General features: G+C 35.8%; 1 protein-coding gene across 3 annotated transcripts; it reads left to right on the top strand.

Moving 5' to 3' along the window:
* Nucleotides 1-9,986: 9,986 nt before the first annotated feature.
* LOC137952928 (uncharacterized) lies at nt 9,987-24,401 on the top strand. Of its 3 annotated transcripts, XM_068800045.1 has the most exons (14): nt 9,987-10,138; nt 10,254-10,359; nt 10,668-10,761; nt 11,067-11,175; nt 11,276-11,412; nt 14,524-14,745; nt 15,578-15,673; nt 16,033-16,161; nt 16,490-16,609; nt 17,255-17,581; nt 17,875-17,959; nt 18,355-18,607; nt 22,071-24,238; nt 24,339-24,366. In XM_068800045.1, exons 1-6 carry the CDS (start codon nt 10,094-10,096, stop codon nt 14,534-14,536), a joined length of 504 nt encoding a protein of 167 aa, XP_068656146.1. In that variant the 5' UTR covers nt 9,987-10,093; the 3' UTR covers nt 14,537-14,745; nt 15,578-15,673; nt 16,033-16,161; nt 16,490-16,609; nt 17,255-17,581; nt 17,875-17,959; nt 18,355-18,607; nt 22,071-24,238; nt 24,339-24,366. The 3 variants fall into 3 exon arrangements, with proteins under 3 accessions (XP_068656146.1, XP_068656144.1, XP_068656145.1); XM_068800043.1 differs by lacking the exon at nt 22,071-24,238 and having other exon boundaries at nt 14,596-14,745; nt 24,339-24,401; XM_068800044.1 differs by lacking the exons at nt 16,033-16,161; nt 16,490-16,609; nt 17,255-17,581; ... (2 more) ...; nt 22,071-24,238; nt 24,339-24,366 and adding an exon at nt 15,797-16,019 and having other exon boundaries at nt 14,596-14,745.
* Nucleotides 24,402-24,468: the final 67 nt, after the last annotated feature.

Here is a 24,468-nt window from a genome sequence, read left to right as displayed (position 1 = left end):
CTTGAATACCTGCCTTCAACTTAGGAAAAGGAGAGAATCTTACGTTTGGGGCATAAGGTGGTGAGTGGGAAAATGGAGATACTGGTTATCAGGAATGACTGTTGGTGGTGCTTCCACTTGGATAACTATTAAGGGCATACCATTTTATATCTGGTGTGAAGAAACATTCTGTGCTATCACGGAAGTCGTCGGCCATGTAAGGAGTTGATCAAGAAGCCTTACAAGGCGAGATTTGTTAGGGTTAGGATGAAGGTTGCCATTGCTGTGCCTTTTTTGGTTTGCTGGTACTCCCAATTTCAGTAGGTGTTTCAACTTCCATGCTGTTACTAGAAAGATCCACTCATTGATGAATTCTTACCAAGGAGGAAACCTCAATGGAAAAGCTTCAGCCTCCAGCAATGGAAGATGAAGAGCAATTGCCAAAGACAAGGCAACAAAAACAAAACCAATGTGGTTGACAGGAGAACCAAGCCAGAGACTCAGAAGCCTCTGCAACCCTACGTATGGCTAGGTAGTCTGCTGGAGCATTTAATACTCCCGACCAGTTTGGAGAAGACTGAACCCAAAGTCACTTGAATCAGAATTCATATCTGTAGCTGAATGTGGGGCCTCGCTCCCCCCAGCAAACGCACTGTGTCCTGGGAACAAATTGCATGAAGCAATGAAACCCAACTTGAGAATGGGAGACTACTACTCAATTCCCACAGGAAATTTGGGTTGATAGCACCCTTGAGGTGACAAATCAGCACAGCCTTTCAACCCATGTTTCTGAGACCCCTGATGCTCATTTAACAGATGGTTCAGCCCAGCGTTAAACAATCAAAGAGGAGTTGGTAACAAGCAAATCAGACCGGATGCTGCAAAACCCAAAAGTGCCCAACTCCATCGAGTCTCGTGTCTTCCCCAGCAAAGCATACCAGGTAAGCTTTATTCTCCCAATAGGCTTCACTCAGTTCGTACCTCTACGGTCATCATAGATAAGCCTTTCCATCTTGAGGACATATTCTCGGAGGTTGCCAATTGGATTATACAAAACTCGTGCTACGTGGTACAATCCTATCAACCAATGCTTATTGTTGACAAATATCCTCCCAATGCAGCAATGTAAACCAAGTCCCACCAATTAGGTTAGTGCATCTAATGTTCTAAATAGTGGAGTCGGGGCTGATGGCGACTGCGGCTCGGGCAACTGCGACAGGGACATCAGGGAAGACGTTGTCTGCAATGGCCGCGACATCCAGTGTGACCCACACCGACGGCGTCTCTCCCCCTCCCGTCGATAGTTCAACCACCATTCTACGGCAAGACGATCTTGCGTATGTCGTGGACCTAAGAACCTTGATTTTGGCTGGGCGTCTCCCTGTCGATGAGGAGAGTAGTTGTCTCAACTAGGACCCCAAGGACGGAGGACGACGGTGACACTCGTGGAAACTGGACCACGATTTCTAGAAGACGAAGATCACCACCCAAGATGGCATGCATTCGTTTCACTTTTGGAAAAACCTTTGCCGTATTGGAGAAGCTCAACTGTGCCTCTGGTGCCGTCATCTGCATCACCATTTCCAACGATGCATAATGATTCTCCATTTGCATCACCATTTCCCTCTCTTTTCTTCCTCTTGATTCATTATATATTAATAAAACTTAGCAATTCAAAAAAAAAGGGGAAGGGGGGGGGGGGGGGGGGGGGGGGAGGGGCCGCAGGCTATGATGTCCACCATGTAAAGATGTATGACACTTGGTTATCGTGTGTTAGTTTTACTGAGCGGCCTGTGTAAAGTTTCATCATGCTTACAGTTCATGGTGAAGTGAATATCTTGTGTTAATTTGGCAATCTAGGTGGAATAAAGTTCACAAGCTTTGCCACTTGAAAGAAATATCAAGTTATTAGAAAATGTGAATCAGATTGCAGAAGTGATTTCTTCTCAACCATTAATCTCTGTACTTATTAGGTTATCATTGTCATGCTTTCCTTTTGCTTTCTTTTACTTTCTCTTTCCTCCTTGCTTTCTCCTCCTTTTTAAATTCAACTTTATCTTATCTTAAATATTTTATGAACCATTCTAGTTCTGTTTCAGTGTCCTTAATTAATATAGTGTTCTAACTGAAGGGTTTCATTTTGACCAAAAAAAAAGTTTTTTTTTATTTTTTTTCCAAGAACAAGTGTCCTCTCTATGAAGTGTTCAATTATTGGTTCTCATCTACATCTAAATGTTGTTTTCGTTGTTTTTTACACATCGTAGTGTCATCAGTTTCGCACTAAGAACCCTCAAACTCTTAAAGGCTAAATTGAAATTGTGGTCCTCAACATGCCACTCTACTGCCAATGCTGAAAAGGCTTTTCTCTTATCTCAGATTGTTGACCTTGATAATGTGATAGACCCCAAATTAGTGTTACCTACTCTAGAAGGAGTAAACAACACTTGGAAGGATAATTGGAAGGTGATTAATGTGGTCAGGGGAATTTTGGGAATTTGACAATTTAAGTGGTTTAGGGAGGGAATTTAGAGAGCCAGCTGAGGGAGAAGAAAGGGCGCGTCGTTTTGTCTTCAGAGCGTGGCTCAGGAAGAGTACTGGTCTCTCGAATATCAGTGGTTATCGGCGACTATTTCCGGTGAGTTCTACATCGATTTCGACAGAGGAGTTTCCATTTTCATCTCTATTATAAGTGTGCTCAGTGATTACGGCTATCGGGGGGTTCGTTAGCTCTGTCGAGGATTCATCGTCGACTCAAGGAGAGTGTATTTCTTTCGATTTCAGCAGTGAAGGTTTGTTGATTACTTTTCTTTGGCTTGGAAATTTTTATTCTTGTTATCGGGTTGTATCATAATGTTGAGCAAAGGTGTCTCAGTTCCACTGAATTCTTCAATAGAATTTCTCTTAAATGCAAATTCCAAAGAGACTGTATATATGTATCAGTCTGCATACAAAGCCAGGTGTTATGAAGTCTACTCAACAAATAAAATATTTTGCAACAGGTCACAGAGGCCTCATATTAATGCAATAAGTTATTACAGTAATTAAAAATATATGGAGTAAAAGATAAATTTACAGATTTCTATTTAGCCACATGGAGCATCTTGAAGATAAACATCTTATTTCATTGAAACAGGAATTGTAAGGTGCTATTTACTGTCGCACACCTAAAACAGGAACCATTGAGGCAAAGTGCTCCATAGAATGATGATGGGTATGTTGACGATTTTTGTCAAGAGAAATCCACATATATGTAAGTTATTCAATGTTGATTCAAAGATATCCATTCCCAAGTCGTGTCTTGTACATTTCTTAGTCAAATTGTCTTAGACAACTCTCTTGGAATTGTTATATGAATAGTTATCCTCCTTGACAGTTGTTTAAATGAAGTATAAGATGGTCCTTAAACTTTTCATACTTTTCCTTTGGGTGATAAACATATTTGCAAATTGCATTCATCTTTGAGCACAAACTTATAAAGCGACCTTTTTCCATTCATGAAATAAAATATTTTATCGATAAAAAAATTGCTAACTCATTAAAAAAAAAACCATATCCGAGGTTGGGAAATGCAAGCAGAACTTCTTATGAACTCTTTTTTAGTCATTCCAGTTTATTTAAAGACATGCACCATGAAACAACTAAAAGGGCCAATATAACACAATCAAGTAGGCCATCCAAGAGCAATTGTTGTCAAAGTATCATACTTGCCTCCCGAAAATATGCATAACTCACTAAACTTCTTAGCAAAAAATTTTTGTTAGGAAGCCTAACTACCTGATATCCTTGGGAAAGATGCCCTCCATGAGGAAGATCCAGGGCCATGATTCTCTCATGTGACTTCAATAATGCCCGTTTAATCCTTGAAGTTAGTTGGAGACCTTGACAATGATTGCACATGAACTGTAAAAAGTATCAACATAAGATCAAGTGATAAGTAGAGTGAAGCTGGGATGAGAATAAACAACCACTCATTCTAACAATTAGCCATCTAATCACTACAATAAAAGGAGTTAATGCATCTAATTATTATTATTTTTTTGAAATGATGTTGAATTTTATTAAAAGAAAGCTCGAACGAGCAAATTACAAGGGGATTGCATCTAATTATTGACAAACTCATATAGTGCACATCTCATACAACCAACTGTCTCTTCCCCAACAAGTGAAAATATTTTAATTTGCCAAAGAACTATCGATAAAACATTCTCCTCCAGGTTTCGTGATTCCACCTTTCCTGAAGATTCTTATTCTACAAAACTTCTCTCTCTCTCTCTCTCTCTCTCTCTTTCTCTCTGTGTCAGGTTTCATTACTTACTTGTTTATCAAACGGTAAATGGATAAATTATAAAATTTGATAAAAATCTATAACAATTTAAAAAGAACATTTTGTTGAATCAAATGTTGAAGGACATCTGGGTCTTTCAAAAAATGAATACAGCCATTGACTTGCATATTGTCCTCTGCCATTAAAAAATAAAAAGTTACAAAAAATAGATCACTTAAAAAAAACTAGTACAGTCATAAAGATACAACTTGTCTTACATTAGCATATTTGTTTGTCTACGAGGAGGAAAATTGGGTGGCAATTTGAGGAGGGGAATTAACTTACGGTTCTTTTGACATTAATATACTCATAGAATAAATTACAAATTGCCCTTAAAACTTAAATGGGTAATGGGGTATTTGGTTACAAAATAAGCATTACTTTTATCCATTCTGTTTAATAAATGGTAAGTGGTAAAGAGGTAAAAGTACCCATCCTTACTCTGTAAAGGATTTTTCTTTTGTTTCTGTATACAAATGAAGGGGTGGTAGACCAATTATTTGGTAAAATTGACACCTCTAATATCAGTATTTAGCATATCTTGAAATCCAAGACATCTCACTTGAGAAGCAAAAGGTATCAAAGAGATGAGGAACCCTGATAAAGAAGAGAAGATATCATCCTTTAAAAACGAGGATCAGAAGAAATTTCTCACTGGATACTACGAGTTTCTTAAGAAATTTCTCATTGGATATTGCAAGTTTCTTTATATGCAACTCATAATTTGCTGAAGCATTTTCTAATGATTATATAATATTTCTCAATGGTGTCTCAATTTCTCTCGTTAGTTGATTATTGTAAATTTGAACTTTTCATATTAGTTTCTTTCAAGGTTGATGATGCGAATCTTACTGAGCTTTAGTTTCCTGTTTCCAGTTTACAATTTTGTTATTGCCACTATTGCATGTTCTTGAAACTTTACTCAAGTCTATTATTCATTACTTCAGGATCTAAAGGATCAATGACAAGATTTACTCTTCAGGGATGCTTTGTCTTATATGAAAACAATTTTAGAAGTAGAGGCCACCTCTTTGAGTACTAAATCTTTTTGGGATCTTGCTCACGGGAATCCAAAATCAGATTTTGATGGTTTCTAGATGAAGAAACGAAAGGACTCAAAATGAAGCACAGAAACTAAGCACCTCTATTTTAACATTTCAATTGCTCTTGCCCTTCTTCTTATGTCGGTCTTAATGGGGTCAAGGCCGATGTTCTTGAGTCGGTGAAAGCATATATTGTACTAAATCAAATTCATATTATTTTCCTATTTGACTCATGATGACCATAAAACAAGTTAGTAACCTTCATATAGTTAATAACCCTTTTGTATGTGAATCATGCTTCTTTGTTCAGATGAAAGTTAAGATACGAATTTTGGCTATGTTGTTCGACGATGATGTTGAGAAATCCACAAGGCTTGAAACTGACTCAGAAGTAGACATGAGATTCTTATTTTACTTCAAAGAAGATCAAATTTGATGAAACAATTGGTTGAAAAGAATTCACAACGCATCTATTGGGCTCGTAAACATCAAGATACAAAGAATGTTCCAAATCTCCCAACATCAAAGTATGTGTCGCATGGTAATATTCTTGTCTCCATGGTATCAACTAGTTTGGCTCCCAACAATCTATACTCTTAAAGCATATCTATGACATACTTACATTGTGTCATCACAACACCTTTACTTTTCGCCACTTCAATGTCGAGAAAATATTTCAATGGTCCCAAGTTTTTAGTTTGAAAATGTGCAGAAAAATTAGACTTGGTATCCTCTATACCGGAAATATTAGATAATATAATGCCATCTTCATACATTGTTTCTTAATATTTATTTGTTATATATTTATATGAAGTACATAACTTGGTATATACAATGTATCGATCTTGTCCTGTTCTACAAGTTCATGCTTGTTTTTACCAGTGAAAATGAAATTTTGATGTTCCTCGGTGTTTTTGTTACGAAACATAATTCATATGGAAGAGTCTAAGAATCTAGGTATGAAAACATTATTTTAGTGAAAACAAAAAACATTTCTAGGAGGGTATTAATGCGTGCGCGAGTCAAATAAAAGTGTAAGCGATTACACTGTCACTTGACCCGAACGCGTTAGTGCGCACATCGGAGGCGAGTTGAACTGGATGAACCCGTTCGTTCACTTGAACTCACTCCTGAGTAAAGTGGGTGAATTAGGATTTCTACCAAATTTCTTGTTCATCCACTTTCCCTCGTGTCGACGCTCCCTCTGCCTGCTCGCTCTCGGCGTCCCTCGCATCATTAATTTCTACTATGTAAAAATCTATCTTGTGTTATTAATAAAATATTATATTATATTTATTTATTATATTAATTATTTTTATTATATATTAAATTAGCGATTTAAGAGTGATAATTAAAACATTATTAAAATAAACCTTTGATCAAGTATTTTTTTTAATTATCCTATTTTTATAATTAATTAAACCCATAAATTTTTACTTTTTGGCAATATATTATTAATTTATACTATGTAATTTTTTTATGTTATTAATAAAATAAAATATTTATTTTATTTATTATATTAAATATTTTTATTACTATATTAAATTAGTGATAATTAAAATATTGTTAAAGTAAGCATTTGATCAAGTACTTTTTTTAATTATTCTATTTTTATAATTAATTAAAATAATAATTTTTTTATTTTGTGAAAATATATTGTTAATTTATTTTGTGGGGGCCTGGATTGGAAACCTTCGGCTTGTTGGTTCATCAACTCTGGTGTGTCATAGGTTGCTAAAAAGGATGAAAATTTCATCTATTTTTAATTAATGATTTTGTTTTATTTTATTTTTGGAGGGTGGGAGGAGGAAAAAGGACAACGACGTGCTTCGGGTTTGTCATCATCCGACAAGTGGTTGTGCACAAAACTGCAAAATCTCTCTAGTCTTTTCTATTTAGTTTCTTATTTGGATACACAATAAAAAAGATAAAAAATAAATATTTATATATTTAAAAAAAAATATAAATCAAAATTAAGGCCATCGATTAAAAAAATAGAGAAGGAATAGAAAATGTTTATACTTTTTTTAAAAAATATCTATCAATATAAAGAGAGTAAGCACGATTCAAAATGTAATTGCTTTTGATATTAATCTAAAAAAATATATAATATTCACAAAAAATAGAATAAACTTTCTTTAGGGTTATTTATGCTTGTTGACATGTATATACGAATATGATATTATTTTCTATTTTGATTATAAAATAGTATATACTCGTAGATTTTTCTAAAATAAAGAATAATATTTTTTAAAATAAAAAGTAAAATAATTATTACTAATAGAAAGTTTTCAAATATAAAACTATACAATATGATATACTATAATATGTAAGATAAACATAGTAATTCATATCTTATATAATAATTATATTTATTTTATTAACATTTATAATTTAAAATAAATAAATATTTTTGCTTAAAATAAAAATAAAATAATTATTTCTAATAGATAGTTTTCAAATATAAAACTATACAATATGATATACTATAATATGTAAGATAAACCTAGTAATTCATATCTTATATAATAATTATATTTATTTAATTAAAATTTATTATTTATAATAATGAATAATAACTTTTACAATAAAAATAAAATAATTATTACTAATAGGTAGTTTTCAAATATAAAACTATACAATATGATATACTATAATATGTAAGATAAACATAGTAATTCATATCTTATATAATAATTATATTTATTTTATTAACATTTATTATTTAAAATATTGAATAATATTTTTAAAAATAAAAAGTAAAATAATTATTTCTAATAGATAGTTTTCAAAAATAAGACTATACAATATGATATACTATAATATGTAAGATAAACATAGTAATTCATATCTTATATAATAATTATATTTATTTTATGAAAATTTATTATTTAAAATAAATAATTTTTTTTGCTTAAAATAAAAAGTAAAATAATTATTTCTAATAGATAGTTTTCAAATATAAAACTATACAATATGATATACTATAATATGTAAGATAAACATAGTAATTCATATCTTATATAATAAATATATTTATTTTATTAACATTTATTATTTAAAATAAATAAATATTATTGTTATAGTAATAAAGGGCTTCTCTTAACTTGAGTAAGAAAGAGATAGGGTTAGTGCACCCACCTCTAGCTCTAAAAAAAACCAGTGGTGGTATAATAATAATTAATAATAATTTAAAATATACTACAAATGATGTTTCAAATCTATGTTTATACTTTTAAATAACAAGAAGAAATTATGGAAGATCATAATTTGTAGATTTGAAAATCTAGGTTAAAATTAAATTCAATTTAAACGATAGATGTTCAGCAATTCAGCATATTAGTACCTAAATTAAAACATGCTCGTAACAAACGCAAGATCCCGAAGAAACCAAAGAAAAAATACCATCACAATGGAACAGAAACTAGCATTTTATTTGCTTTAATCAACAAAAGTTTCTGAACAATCAACAATATACACTTTTGATTCCTTTAATCAACTAATCAGGGAGGATCTGCAGAGGGGACATGTCGTCGCTCTCCTCAACCATGGAAGGAGGCACTCGCTGTGGAACACATGCGAGCATGGAGTCTCCGTCACCTCCTTCCTCGATCCTGCGAACTCTTCCATACAAACTGCGCAAGTCTCTCCGGCAGCTATCTCGCTGACCTCCTTCACCTTCATGTTCAGGCCGACAGAAGCCGGCGGCATTGACTCAGGCTCCGCGGGAAACAGTGGCTGAATGTGGATTTCCAACATCTCACTCACGTCAATAGCCACGTCCAACCTCGTACGCCCATTCCTCCACGTGATCTCCGCCAAATCACCTCCAACAATATAGAGATGTGCAAGGAGTTGGGCGTACGCCTCGGAGCTCAAGGAGAAGTTGTCCAGTATTCCGGAGGCCGCATTCTGCCAGCGACTCCGATCCAACAATAAGGAAAGCGGCAGACGAAAGCTCATGGCCGGTATGAGGAGATTAACTTGTTCAATATGGGCTCCCTCCGGCATAGGACGCATACAGAAGATTCGATGGCAGATTGAGATAACCGCCGTGGGATCGTTGACAGGGGATTCAAACGATTGGTTAAAACTCATTTCAATAGACACAGGTTCTTCAGGGGTAAGTAGGGCAGGAACAGGAGAAGCAGCGGGGTAATCAGCCATGAAGGCCACTGAAGAAGAGGAACGACTGGAGTGGGCCACTGAAGAAGAGGAAGGGGCCACTGAAGAAGAGGAACGACTGGAGTGGGCCACTGAAGAAGAGCAACGACTGGAGTGGAAGAAGAGGAAGGGGGCACTGAAGAAGAGGAAGGGGCCACTGAAGAAGAGGAAGGACTGGAATGGAAGAAGAGGAAGGAGCACCGGAGTGGAGTGGAGTGGAGTGGAAGAAGAGGAAGGAGCAGTTGAGTTTGAGTGGAAGAAGACTGAGAAGCTGCTGGATTGGAGTTCAGAAAGCGCGGGAAGAATACGCAAGCTGAGCCCTTAATTTATAAGCGAACAGAGTTTAAACCCCGCAGTTAGTTTAGAAACCGCGTAGTTAGTTAAGATCGTTCGAGTTTAAATCTGGCGGTGGAAGATGAAGGCGCTCCAGAAGATCAACGGCTGCGATGCCTCCTTCAGCAGCGCCAGCGGGAAAGGGTCACTGCCATCTTGATTTCCCCCGCCCCAAGGCACGAAAAGAAAGAGGGCGAGGGGCTCTGGTCTGTGTTGATTCGATTCGTTACCTAGCTGCCTGCAGACGAAGATGGAGTATGAGAACAAGCACGTCCTCGCCCCCATGGTTCGCGTGGTCAGTTGGCAGTACCATGCCTTTTTTTTTTTTTTTTTTCATCTTGCGGTTGATTCCTTCATTCTTTAGCTGTTTATTTGCCCTAAAGAGTGCTATCCCATTCTTGTGCATGTAGGGAACTTTACCATTTCGGCTTTTAGCTGCAGAATATGGTGCAGACATCACTTACGGAGAAGAGATAATCGATCCTAAGATGCTGAAGTGTGAACGGAAGATAAAAGGTAACGCAAAAAAAAAAAAAAAAAAAAAAAAAACAGAGAAATTGTACCGTATGCTGGTTTTAAACATCAAAATTATAGTTTAGAACATGTTTTATGTTCTTTGATAATTTTCAAATTTCCACAGCTTTACTAGGAAATATTGTTTGTTTATCTAGGTGTTTAGCATAGAGGAAATATGGTTCTAAGGTTGCTAGATCTTACTGGTACCAAATCATGTCCTCTGTTACCCGAGAGAAGGATACTGGTTTTACACAAATTCTTGTTCATTCTGTGGTAAAATCTCTTAAATAAATTCTGTTTTCTTCTAGAGTCTCTTGGTACTACAGATTTTGTGGAGAAAGGAACGGCAGCTTTAGTTTTCAGGACTTGCGCCAAGGAGGCAGATTGGGTACTTCAGATTCTGTGAGGGCTCTTGCTGCTGCTCAGATGCTGTATGTTTATTCTTGTTGTATCTTAGATATAGATCAAGTTGTAAATAAGTAAATCTTGTTGGTGATCAATTACCGAGGCATTGCACTTAGTAAGTACTGGCCTAACCGGTCAATCATATGGAATTTATATAACTCTTACCTTTTCCAGTTATTATGCAAGATAACTTTGACAAGAAAAGGGTATTACCTAACTGATATTTTTCTCAAGTTCTGTATTTTGGTAATGTTTACCTCAGTCATAATTGGAGAATTTTTAGAGTGTATTTCCACTTTCAGGTTCAAAGATGTAGCGGCTATTGACATCAACATGGGCTGCCCCAAGTCATTCTCGATCAGTGGGAGCATGGGTGCAGCTTTATTGTCGAAGCCGGAGCTTATCCATGATGTAATAGATGTGTCTTTATTGAGATATGGCAGTTTCGGGATTTTTATCTTGATTATTGCTATTTTTATCCGGTGTCATATTGTAGTTTCATTTTATGCAGATTTTAACTGCGTTAAGAAGAAACTTAGACACTCCAGTAACTTGTAAAATTCGACTTCTTAAGTCACCTCAAGACACCATAGAGCTTGCTAGACGAATTGAGAAGACTGGTGTCTCTGCTTTTGTGGTTCATGGAAGGTAAACACTTCATATATTCCTAGTCATTTTTTTCTGAATGTTTGTTACAATAAAAAAATATTATTTCTTGTTGCGGTATATTCTGTCTTGATGGTTTATTCTAGTTTTATTTGGTGTTTCTTTGTACTTTGAGTGTTTATATAGGAAATTGCTCACCGATTCTTCCAAGTATTGTTTGCTAAGAATAATAAGATGAGAAAATATTGAATGTTGCGTGCTATTTGAATGAAATGTCTAGGAGCAAATATTCTGGAATGGATGATTTCTGAGAAGATTAACTTGAATATGCTTTGAAAGTTTGACTAGAATTTTGTATATCCGATATGTATCCTGATTTAACCCTTTGGAGTATCGACTTATGTTGAAAATAAAAGTAAATAAAAAATTTGGAAATATATGCTCTTCAGCAATCCTCCATTTTTTAACAAAGTTTCAGACTGGTATTAGATTCCAAACGAGTTTAGTGAACCCTTTTACAATCTTATAGATAAGCTACAAAATTCAGGACCTATTCTGTCTGTTGTATCTTCTCTGGTGAAACTTGAATTGGTATTTCCTCTTGTTTGCTTCATGTATAGGCCTGAAATTAAATTAGATTTAAAAAGGAAGATAAGTATTTAAGCACAAGCGGAGGTTGACAACATGGTGACCTTACAGTGTATCTATTAGAAAGCAGTTGATGAATTTGTGGACATAACAAGCTGATAGAGTCAATCTCATCCTTTTAAAAAATAAAAAATAAAAAGGCAGGTTGAGTTGATAACAGGGAAATGACGGCTGAAAAAGGCACCATGATTTAGAGTTGTTTGTAGTTCAGGCTGTCAACACAGTTGCAATGCTTAAAAAATTGGCCTAGTGCGTGTTGCCACCTCTATAGTGAACAATGCAATCTCCTACACTCAGACATCATTATCTTAAAGGTCATTTTAAATGTATGTAACGACTTTACATAAATAATGTTACATATAGTGAAGATTTACATAACTAAGTATAATATATTCAAGCATATTCACAGCAGGTTCTGGCGATATTAGTACTCGGTTCCACAACCATCTGAATTTTTATCTGGCGCATAGGACATTAGATGTTTAGATATGCGATTACTTTTGAGTACTCCTAAGGGTATGCACCCCTGAAACGTCCTGATTAACTTGCCTCAACCTGACCTCCTCCACATGGCAACGTGTTTTTCTCTACAATCCTGCAATCTGGCTGATAAGAAATATATTCATGGGGTTCAGACATTTGCTGACATGGGTATAGTTGGAAATAGTCCCTCTCAATGTCCAGACTTTATGACTTTTGTTTCTGGTTGTCGATTACTCTTTTTGTACTTAAAATAAGTGAATTTATGCCATTCAAAAAGTAGAAAAAGAGTTTATAAGTTGTAGTGAGAAGAGTGTTTTTCTCCATGTACTAATCTCTTACTTAAATGAATTTATAAGTGGGGAAAAGTGATCGACTTTCAGCCTAACGTGTTCCTATCAAATACAAACCATATCATCATTGTAAGATTTGTTAGTGGGAACTATTCCATATTGGTTAATAATTAGAAGAGTCATGTGGTTCTTAGTTGGGAAAAAGGCCCGGTTTTGCTATTTTAGTTTGTATGCTATATGTGTTATTTTTGTTATAGACCCATTGTCCCTTTGAGTAGGTTTGTATGTGAAGGGGAGTGTTAGTGGAAATAATCCCATATTAGTAAATATCAAGAAAAGTCATACAGATATTAGGTGGGAAAAGACCTCCCAACTTCGGTTGGGATGGACCTGGATCCTAATGTGTTCTAGAGCCTCATAATGCAAGAAGGGAGGAAACTATCTATCTTGTCTCCAAATCTATTAGTTTATAACTGAAACTACATGAATATTGACTTTCAATTAGCACTCTGTATTACATAATATGATTTAACCTCTTAAGTTTCTTTACAAGGAAATGGTTTTTCGTATACTCGAATAGTCCCTCTCAAGTTTGAGCATACAAGTTATAGATTTCCAACTTGTAATATTGTGAATGTAATTGTGCTGATGACAAGGCCCGGGTGAATATATTGGCAAACCACTTTTATTGAAAAGAGATAGTGTGATTCTGCATCTTGTCTCATAAGAAACTACAATCAAGTTCAAAATGTTTGTCCACTCATGAAAGACTAAATTATTTGCAATGTGAAGAACTGTTTGATTATCACAATAGAAGTTCATCTCAGGCTAAATTAGGCTTCTCTCTCCAACACCTTGTTGTGGAGGGAGGCCCTCTTTAGCAAGATATTGTAATCTTCGTCTTTTTTTTAATACGGATATCTTCTTTAAAAAAAAAAAAAACAATAGAGTTTCATTAGTCCTTCAACTGTCAACTGCAATTCTTGGAGTAATGATTTTAACCAAATCATCTCACAAATCACATGAGTCGTCGCCTTATACTTTGCTTTTGCACTTGATCTTGCTACCATATTTTGTTTTTTTATTCGCTATGTAAACAAATTTATGAGAATTAGGGCACAATACCCAGACTTACATTTCCTATCATCTGACAAACCCACCTAGTTTGTATATGTTAAACCTTTTATACATATATGTCAATAAGATTTATATAACAACCCTTTCCCCGGAGCATGTTTAAATAGCTCAAAAACTCTTTTTTAAGCTCTCTGGTGGGAATCACAGGGAAGTGCATGTATTGACTTATGGCACTAACTCGAATTGCAATATGTTGTTTTGTGATGGATAAATACGTCAACTTTCCCACTAGTCCTTGAAACCTATCTGGATCGTTAACAATTCATCTCCTTTTGCTTCAATTGTTATCATGACATTGAGCTCCATAGGTGTGTCACTAAGTCTAAACCCCAACATCCCTATCTCCTTCAATAGATTAAGAACATATTTTTGTTGGGATAGGTTTATACTAAATCAAGATTGCATGATCTCAATACCAAAAAAATAATTAAAATATCAAGATCCTTTGTTTGGAAGTTTTTATGTAAATGATCCTTGATCCTCTTGATCTCATCGTTGTCAACCCATTTCATCTCATAACAAAACTTGGTTTCTTTTTATTAGATCGCTAAGGCTTTATTCTGTTGGTGGGTGAAGTGTATCCTATTTTATGCAGGTGGATCTTGTAATTGGAAAATTAAGTTGAAGCTTAGACTAAGGTTTCGTGTTGATTTGATTTCAACGCTAGCCAACGATACCAGCGGACCCGCTTGATGGCTTTCAGAGAATGGGAAAGATGATAGGAAGAAAGGTTGGAAGATGAAAGCTCAGGGGAAGCTTCGTTGCCTATGATCGACAGGGATTGGGTTGCAGAACATGCTAGACAGGTTATTCTAAGGTCGTTTTTTTTTTAAATGAAGGTTATTCTAAAGTTAACTGTTGATAAATTTTTCTTTCTCAATACTTAAGTTGTTTTTTCGAACAAAGGTTGTTCTTGTGACTTAGGTTGTCAAATGGGGATTTCTATTGTGAGACCTTAGGTTCAAGTCTCTGCGGGGGTAAAAGGGTGTGTGCATCTTTAGTTTACATTAAAAAAATAGACATTGATCTTAGGGTGATCACCTAGGGAAATATAAAGGAATCGTTCGTTCTACAAGATGATTGTCCTTTTCTGTATCAACGGGAGCACATAGAAAGAGTCAAGGGAAGTATTAATTCAAATCTTATATTAAGATGAGATATGATATTGTGCCACCTTAAGCTTTCGTTCAAGAATCTGAAATTTCTCATTTACACTGAAAATAGACAGTGAATTCTTCTCCCACATACCTATTAACTAACTCGTTTTCTTCCAATTATCTAGAGTAAAACAACTCTCCGCATACACTAACAAGCCCTGACAGGCAAGTTTTGGTATTTTTGACTTATCTATTGCTACCTGGTTATACTCCATATGACTTCAGTCGCGTACTTTATGAACTCACGCAGGGTTTGTCCATGTCCCAGGCCAATTATCTGTTTTTTTTAGCCTGGATGAGGCGTAGTGTTAATGGGAGTAGTCCCACATAGATAATAGTAAGAAATATCCCATAATTTTTAGTTGAGAAACAACTAATTTTGGGTAGTCATTTTTCGGATGGACCTTGTTACCCGAATTTGTCAGAGCTTCTAAGTTGAGAATGAATAACATGGATGTTAAGTTGTCTTTGGGTGTGGATAATGTGCTTTAGGTCTCAAGATTGCTCTTGGGTGGTGTAAATGTTATTGGGATCTATATTTGGGCAGCTGAGAGCTCATTCACAACATCAACCACTATACTGTGGCAGGTACTAATTTTTTCCCTTTACTAAATTGACTTGATATATCTTAAACAACCTAACATGTCCAAAAGTGTTTTCAAACCCTTGTTACATTTCATCAAATTTTACTGATTAGACATCTTATTATAGAGGGTTAAGGTTGTTGAGGATGCAGCACAATGTTATGGAAGCGATTTGGATGAAAGGCTACCAATTCATATTTCGTTCAGCCCAAGAAGTTTTTTTTTTACCCAAATCTGTTTTATATCTTATACCTGGGTGGAAAATTCTATTGGGATGCATTGACCTTGTTTTTTTCTGCTTTAGTACTATGCTGGAGGATCCTTATCCCTTTTGCGAGCGACTAATAAGAGATTGTTATGCAGGTGGTCTTGCTGAAATTGCGAGTTGGGGTCTACTTTTTCATCAAGCTGCTTAAGACCTTGTAACTTCAAAATGGGAAAAGTGTTACCATCCCTTCAAAATTTTAAGTGCATGTACAACTTTGAGATGAGGTATTGCTAGATTTCTTCTTGGAGTTTCTCTATGTTTGAATGTTGCTAAAGTCGTCGGTTTTTTTCATTTTTTTTGGCTATGGTCATGTTATGAGACTTCTTTTAATAGACATACATGAACTGTCTGGTGTTAGATGCCATGAGTTTGGAGACGTTTCTTGATCTAAAGATATGTTATTTCATTCATATTTTTCTGCCTGCATGGATTTTTTTTCTAGTGTTTGTGTATTTTATTTATGGGATACAGGTACTTGTTTTCTTTTCTTTTCTTTTAATATTCTACAAGTGCAATTTTTTTTTTTCTTAATATGTGGTTTCTTTTGCTCAGATTGCCCATTTTTTGTGCTGATGCTTCAAAAGCTTGGTCATTAGGAGATGCCCTCGCAGTGAGATTGCTTCACACGCCAAGGAGTTGAGAGAAGCAAAAGCATTAGTTGATGGCAATCTGGTAAACAAGTTCCAGTTTATTTATTAACTGATTTTTATTTTTACGTCCTCTTTTTTCATTGCATTGTTTGTTATTGTTTTTCTTTGTTCTGTTCTACTAAGAGACAAAAAAGCTGTGAGATCATCATATTTCCTCTTACTGTTTTCCTGAACCCGCTAAATTGTCATTGTTTTTGCCATTGTTTCTGACAATCCTGTTTGTAGCAAACATTGTCTTTCAAAATTTATTTCAACAAATCTTTTCTAGTCATCCTGAAACAGCCGGTCACTTCTTTCGCCACTGTCCCTTCATGGGCCAGGTTTGGAACACTTTTAACTTTTAAGTTTGGTCTCAAATTATGCTTCCCGCAATCAGTACCCTCTTTCCTTATCCGAACAGATCCTTTGGGAAAAATTTTGGTAAAATATTTTTGGTCTTTGTCTATTGCCATCATCGCATGGAATCTGTTGAACTAGCATTATAAGAGAATATTTGAGAACATGCAAATGAACCTGGGGGAATTGTGGGGAAAGCAATGCACTGTGTCCTTTTTTAGGCTACACACCCTCCATGTTCTCTCATTAGAAATGTTGGAAAGTTGTTTTTAACTTGGTCACCCACAATTAGAATCTTATGGCTTGGTTGGTGAAAACTCAACTTTGACAGCAGTTTCTGGGTAATCCTGGCCTGCCAAGTAAGAGTGGAGTCATCAGGGACCTGGTATCCTCCTTGTCTTCTCTGCTCTCTTCAGTCATTATGAGGCCACTGGTGGAGCTGGGAGCTCTCGTACAGGGTGTTGGAGTCTTCGGAGATGGTTTTTCTCTCCTGTTATTGTTGAGGAAGACTGCACAGTGGTCATCACTTAGGCCCCAGGGGAGAAAGCTCCTCGGGTTCTTCTTGACATACTTGGACAAAATTGAGGACATTTGCTGATCATTGACTGTAACGTGACATCACACCCTGGAAGTGCAAACAGTATACTCTTTGGCCAGGGTAATTACCTTGCAACACCTTGCTATCAACACCTTGCACTATAATACTATCTTCTTTTTTGACTTTTTGTATTTTTTTCTCCTGTTTTATGTAACATCCTCTTTATCTGCTCCTTGCTCTGTTGAGAGCCCTCCTCTCCTCAAAAGGATTCCTTTTCTTTATTATGAGTTTCAGTCAAAAAGGTTGAAGGAACTTTTGCCATACTCTTAATGTTAAAAAAAGATGGAGAGATAGAAAACCTTGAGTATATTCGTGTAAGCTATTTCTTTTCTTCTATGATTTGGTTTTGTTAGGTGGTAGGGGATCAGCCAAGCACATCTGACACTGCACATGAAGTTGAGCTACTTCTACCCTTCACCAAAGATCCAACTAAAGAAGGTGTGTTAAGGTTTTATCATTGATAAGAAAAGCTATCCAGCTTGTCACATTTAATAAAATAATTTTCAATTTTCTAGTATGAGGCCTTGGTTTCAAATTTCACTAGGGGTAAGGATTAAGGCAAATGTGTAAATGTGTAATCAACATTCAAAATAAATAAATGAACAAAATAGTTTTGAAAGCCATCAAATCAATCAATGCTTACTCTATGAAATTTTGTAAAGCATGCAGCACTGAGGAAGTTATGAGTGTCGTTGTTGTTAGTGGAGCTATATTTTCTTCTGCTTACTTGTGTCCGAAAGTACCTATTTCTCAAGCTATATCAGACATAAAGATAATTGATTTACATATCTCTGTGGCTTATTTTTTTATACATTCATTTTGTTGTTCTCCAGGTTTCGTGTGTGCCACCTTTGCTGGAGATTCTTATTCTCAAAAACTTTTCTCTCTCTCTTTCTTTCTCTCTCTTTCTCTCTCTCTCTCTTTGTGTCAGGTTGATATAATCAACAACTTAAGGAGTAGGATAGATATACTGTGTGATATATCTGAAGAGGAGAATTCAAGGTTGAAAGTTGACGATGAAGGAAAATTTGGAAGTGTTGCTTCTCCTAAGAAGCCTGCTCACAAGCTCACCTTGCATGAATTAAGGTAAACTTGACATTGTTCTAATTGCCTAGCATACAGAGTTTTCGTCAATTTTGAGGTACAATCGACACCACTTGTTCAGGTTGAAGCATGTTTTCACTTGGTGGGACTGATGGACCTTTTAATCGAGAGATTGTCAACGATCAGCAACTAATAAAATTGTGGTGCTCTAATTAAAAGAAGAAAAGATTTGGAGCTGATTTTAATGGATCTTCAATTGAATGTTTTTCTTTCTAACATAAGAATAGCCATTTTCTTTCCTCGAGCATGTAGCAAAACTTTCAAAGAACCTTGTTCCAGCATTGAGGTTCAGAGGTTGCTCTCACCCCCCTGACACCGAACATGAAGTTGAGTTACTTCTACCCTTCACCAAAGATGAAACTAAAGGTGTGTTAAGGTTTTATCGTTGATAAGAAAAGCTATCTAATTTGTCACATTTAATAAAATAGTTTTCAATGGTCTCATTGTGGGTTTTATAGTATGAGGTCTTGGTTTCAAATCTCACTAGGGGTAAGGACTAAGGCAAGTGTGTAAATGTGTAACAACATTCAAAATAAATAAATGAAAAAGATAGTTTTGAAAGCCATCAAATCAAACACTTAGGCTAAGATGGGTATTTCGCTCCAACACCTTATTGTGGAGGAAGGCCTACCTAGCTAGGTTTGTTAGTACTTTACTCTATTTTTTTATAGCTTATACACCACATTTAAAAAAAAAAAAAAAATCTCAGTTGCTTCTTCTTTATACATTCGTTTTGTTGTTCTCTAGGTTTCGTGTGTTCCACCTTTCCTCTCTCTCTCTCTCTCTCTCTCTCATTTGTAGATATATTTACCGAAGACCATTTTACAAACACTTTCTTCATAGATCACAAATTTTATGATAAATATTCCAATGTCTCTAGGGAGGATCTATGCACCAGCTAATGGAAGTGTTGGGGTCACCTTCTCTCTAAGGGACTTAAGAAATGATACATAGTCGTAGGAATTAAACACCCTAATTCCAAACTAACGAGAATAATATAATAAACGCAGAAGAAGGGAAAAACAAGCACCGAAAAGCACAACAAGATTTATACAGTTTCGCCTCAAGGTGAGACTACGTCCTGTCTTCTGTCGCTGCTGTAATCCTATGAAGATGAAATAGTTTACAAAAGAAATCGCACACTTACAGGTATTTCTCTCTAACATCTCGGGTTGCAACTTGAGATGCTCATCGGATTAAGATTATAAAACCCTAAAAGCAGAGCCCCTCAATTATAAAGGGAAAACTAGGGCAACCGCGATACAAGAGTAAAATTTTCAAAGTGCCCTTAATGAAACAACAGTCAATATATCATGGACCGGGCTAGGGTTCTGCCCCCTACACCCACGGGAGGGGGGCTTCCCGCCCCTATCCAACCCCCACGACGACTTGACCGCGTAGGTTGATCCGCGACCAACTCAGTGTAGGGCATTAATTAGGCTCCACAACTTAACAACCTTCTCTCTAAGGGACTTGAGAAATGATACATAGTCTTATGCATGAAGAGCAGCATTATCTCTACCAAAATAGGATCCGTATGACCCAAAAGGTCCTCAGAAGGATTAGAGCAGTAGCTCCATCGTTCCATCTAAACACTGCTTCAAACTTTATTGGGCCTGGATTTTCCCAAGAACAGCCATCAAATTAAAACTGATACAGCCTTGATCTAAGGGATACTTGTTTGTCCTTCTTTACTTTAGCGAGAGTGTCAACCCTTTCTTTCTGTCTCTCAGAGGATAGGAGGGACTCTACATCTCCCTCTGACTCCCCCACGTCGATCCTCTCCTTCTAACCCTCAGAGAAGAGGAGGGACTCTCTGCTACTCCCTTTCCTTCCTCCTGAGTTTGGGAGAAAGGAGAGGAGAAGCTTCCTCCCTCTGATTTTTGTAAATAAATGTTAAATTAATTTATAAAAATAAAAAATGGTATTTATGTCCTTCTTTGGCAAAAAATATGAAGAAAGTGAGCATAGCGATTATTGAGATACAAATCCAGTGAGATTAAGAGTAATTTTCAATTTGTTAGGGGGTGAGAGCAATTAACCCACCAAAGAAAAAAGATTGTTATTTACTTTTATGCTAGGATCAAATGTATTGTGCCCAAACTGTTGTTATGTTATTTGGTTGTATAATTTGACTGAGTTTTAACTAATTGATATTATTAAATGCTTTGGCAACAGAAAGCCATGCAATCACTTCTTTCTTAGAAGAATTCTTGTTCCTTGGCAACCTGGTATCTGCATCTGTGACTATCTACAGTCATCAGAGTCCATTCAGGTTTGTTTCTCTCACATATTAGTAAAGGTGTCTGTTACAACACAACCTAGGTCCATGGAGATAACTGATGTCCAGGGGTGTAAATGGGTAAAGTACAAAATAAAGTAAGAGTATTCTATTACCCATTTGTTTTGGTTCTGTCTGGTTACAGAAATAACTCTTCATTACTCTTCATTGAGGGCTAAAAACACTCATGCGTTAGTATAGAACTGAAAAAACATCTTACTTCCTCCTGGTCATTTTTTCTTTCTTTTGCCCAGTTAGGTTAGCATGGCTTGAAACAGTTTTTACACAACAACATCAGAAACGAAGAGAAAGTCCTGCATCCCTTGCATTGTACAAAACTTTATTCTAGTTTTATCCGTAAGTTCTGATATTACAGTTTCATTGCGAGAATATAAAAGACAGATTTTATAGAAAGACATCTTCAAGGAAAAAGAACCACAGATTTGTACTACAGCTTGCATTCGAAACTCGGAAGATTGTTTAGTGGCAAGGACTATTTGTTAAGTGGAGGACTTGCAGCCCCACATGCAGACTCAGTAATCTACAGATGAATTAGCAGCACTAAGGAGACAAGCTGAAGCTTCAATGCAACAACTTGCTGCATTCCCATGCAGTTCATAGCAAAGGATGTTCAAACTGAAGATGAGTCTAAAAACCCTTCCCATGATGTCACAATGATGGACGGGTAATAAAGCTTGAAATTCAGTTTCAAAAACTCCACAGCTGCACCTAACAGTGGCTAGAGTAAGAGGGCACTAGGCAGGGAATCAAGTAAAGGGGAATGCGGCTCAGGTTGGATGGAATTTTGATAGTAAAGGTGCAGTATCTGTTAATTTTGAGAAGTCAACAATCAGAAACCACGGCCATTCTTCCGGTTGCTAATAAATTCAGTTTAGTAAGTCAACAGTTGAATTGAAAATTGGAAGGTTCAGTCCGTAACTTACATTGTTGTAATGGTACTTATTTTAAAAAGTCCATAGTGTGAGTTTTAGTAGGATACTCGGTCCTAGAAAGTTATAAATAAAGGATTAGAGACTGTTGCTATAGTTTTGAATCAGATTTAATTTATTCAAAACACTTTGAACTCAAGTTTAGCATCTACTTCTCTGCTTCTCTTAGTTTTTGTTTTGCTAGTTTCCTTCACAATCCAACATCAGCTTATAGGGTGCATTGCAGAAACAGCCAAGAAGATCTGGGAGACATACCAAATGTTCACGACACGTTTCTACAGCAAGGAAAGGTGGACAGTTTAAACTTGATATTGCAGAGCGATCACTGTTCCCAGCATTTGCCACCATTAGTGGAAGAGCATCAACCCCATCCACATAGCCATCCCCACCAAAGACACCCACTGCTGTTTGCATTGTCCGGTAAACCAGTTGAATGAAAAGTTCATACTTCGAATGCACAACCTGAACATGCTCAGGAAAAATCTCATAAATGGATCTCATTTATACAAGTCTAAAACTATTCTAGTTTTATCCGTAAGTTCTGATATTACAGTTTCATTGCAAGAATATAAAAGACAGATTTTATAGAAAGACATCTTCAAGGAAAAAAGAACCACAATTCATAAAAAAAAAAGTCTAAAACCATTTGGAGTATCGACTTATGTCGAAAATAAAAGTAAATAAAAAATCTGGAAATATATGCTCTTCAGCAATCCTCCATTTTTTAACAAAGTTTCAGACTGGTATTAGATTCCAAACGAGTTTAGTGAACCTTTTTGCAATACTATAGATAAGCTACAAAATTCAGGACCTATTCTGTCTGTTGTATCTTCTCTCGTGAAACTTGAATTGGTATTTCCTCTTGTTTGCTTCATGTATAGGCCTGAAATTAAATTAGATTTAAAAAGGAAGATAAGTATTTAAGCACAAGCGGAGGTTGACAACATGGTGACCTTACGGTGTATCTATTAGAAAGCAGTTGATGAATTTGTGGACATAACAAGTTGATAGAGTTAATCTCATCCTTTAAAAAAAAAAAAAAAAAAAAAAGGTAGGTTGAGTTGATAATAGTGAAATGACGGATGAAAAAGGCACCATGATTTAGAGTTGTTTGTAGCTCAGGCTGTCAACACAGTTGCAATGCTTAAAAAATTGGCTTAGTGCGTGTTGCCACCTCTATAGTGAACAATGCAATCTCTTATACTCAGGCATCATTATCTTAAAGGTCATTTTAAATATATGTAACGACTTTACATAAATAATGTTATATATAGTGAAGATTTACATAACTAAGTATAATATATTCAAGCATATTCACAGCAGGTTCTGGCGATATTAGTACTCGGTTCCACAACCATCTGAATTTTTATCTGGTGCATAGGACATTAGATGTTTAGATATGCGATTACTTTTGAGTACTCCTAAGGGTATGCACCCCTGAAACGTCCTGATTAACCTGCCTCAACCTGACCTCCTCCACATGGCAACGTGTTTTTCTCTACAATCCTGCAATCTGGCTGATAAGAAATATATTCATGGGGTTCAGACATTTGCTGACATGGGTATAGTTGGAAATAGTCCCTCTCAATGTCCAGACTTTATGACTTTTGTTTCTGGTTGTCGTTTACTCTTTTTGTACTTAAAATAAGTGGATTTATGCCATTCAAAAAGTAGAAAAAGAGTTTATAAGTTGTAGTGAGAAGAGTGTTTTTCTCCATGTACTAATCTCTTACTTAAATGAATTTATAAGTGGGGAAAAGTGATCGACTTTCAGCCTAACGTGTTCCTATCAAATACAAACCATATCATCATTGTAAGATTTGTTAGTGGGAATTATTCCATATTGGTTAATAATTAGAAGAGTCATGTGGTTCTTAGTTGGGAAAAAGGCCCGGTTTTGCTATTTTAGTTTGTAGGCTATATGTGTTATTTTTGTTATAGACCCATTGTCCCTGTGAGTAGGTTTGTATGTGAAGGGGAGTGTTAGTGGAAATAATCCCATATTAGTAAATATCAAGAAAAGTCATACGGATATTAGGTGGGAAAAGACCTCCTAACTTCGGTTGGGATGGACCTGGATCCTAATGTGTTCTAGAGCCTCATAATGCAAGACGGGAGGAAACTATCTATCTTGTCTCCAAATCTATTAGTTTATAACTGAAACTACATGATTATTGACTTTCAATTAGCACTCTGTATTACATAATATGATTTAACCTCTTAAGTTTCTTTACAAGGAAATGGTTTTTCATATACTCGAATAGTCTCTCTCAAGTTTGAGCATACAAGTTATAGATTTCGAACTTGTAATATTGTGAATGTAATTGTGCTGATGACAAGGCCTGGGTGAATATATCAACAAACCACTTTTATTGAGAAGAGGTAATAGATGTGTCTTTATTGAGATATGGCAGTTTCAGGATTTTTATCTTGATTATTTCTATTTTTATCCAGTGTCATGCTATAGTTTTTTTTTATGCAGATTTTAACTACATTAAGAAGGAACTTAGACACTCCAGTAACTTGTAAAATTCGACTTCTTAAGTCATCTCAAGACACTGTAGAGCTAGCTAGACGAATTGAGAAGACTGGTGTCTCTGCTCTTGCGGTTC

The sequence above is a fragment of the Aristolochia californica genome, unplaced genomic scaffold (assembly GCF_029961685.1).
Source record: "Aristolochia californica isolate CCGP_79_NKW_82.1479 unplaced genomic scaffold, dmAriCali1.0.hap1 SCAF_16, whole genome shotgun sequence".
NCBI lineage: Eukaryota > Viridiplantae > Streptophyta > Magnoliopsida > Piperales > Aristolochiaceae > Aristolochia > Aristolochia californica.
This window is presented reverse-complemented; position numbering and strand designations above follow the sequence as displayed.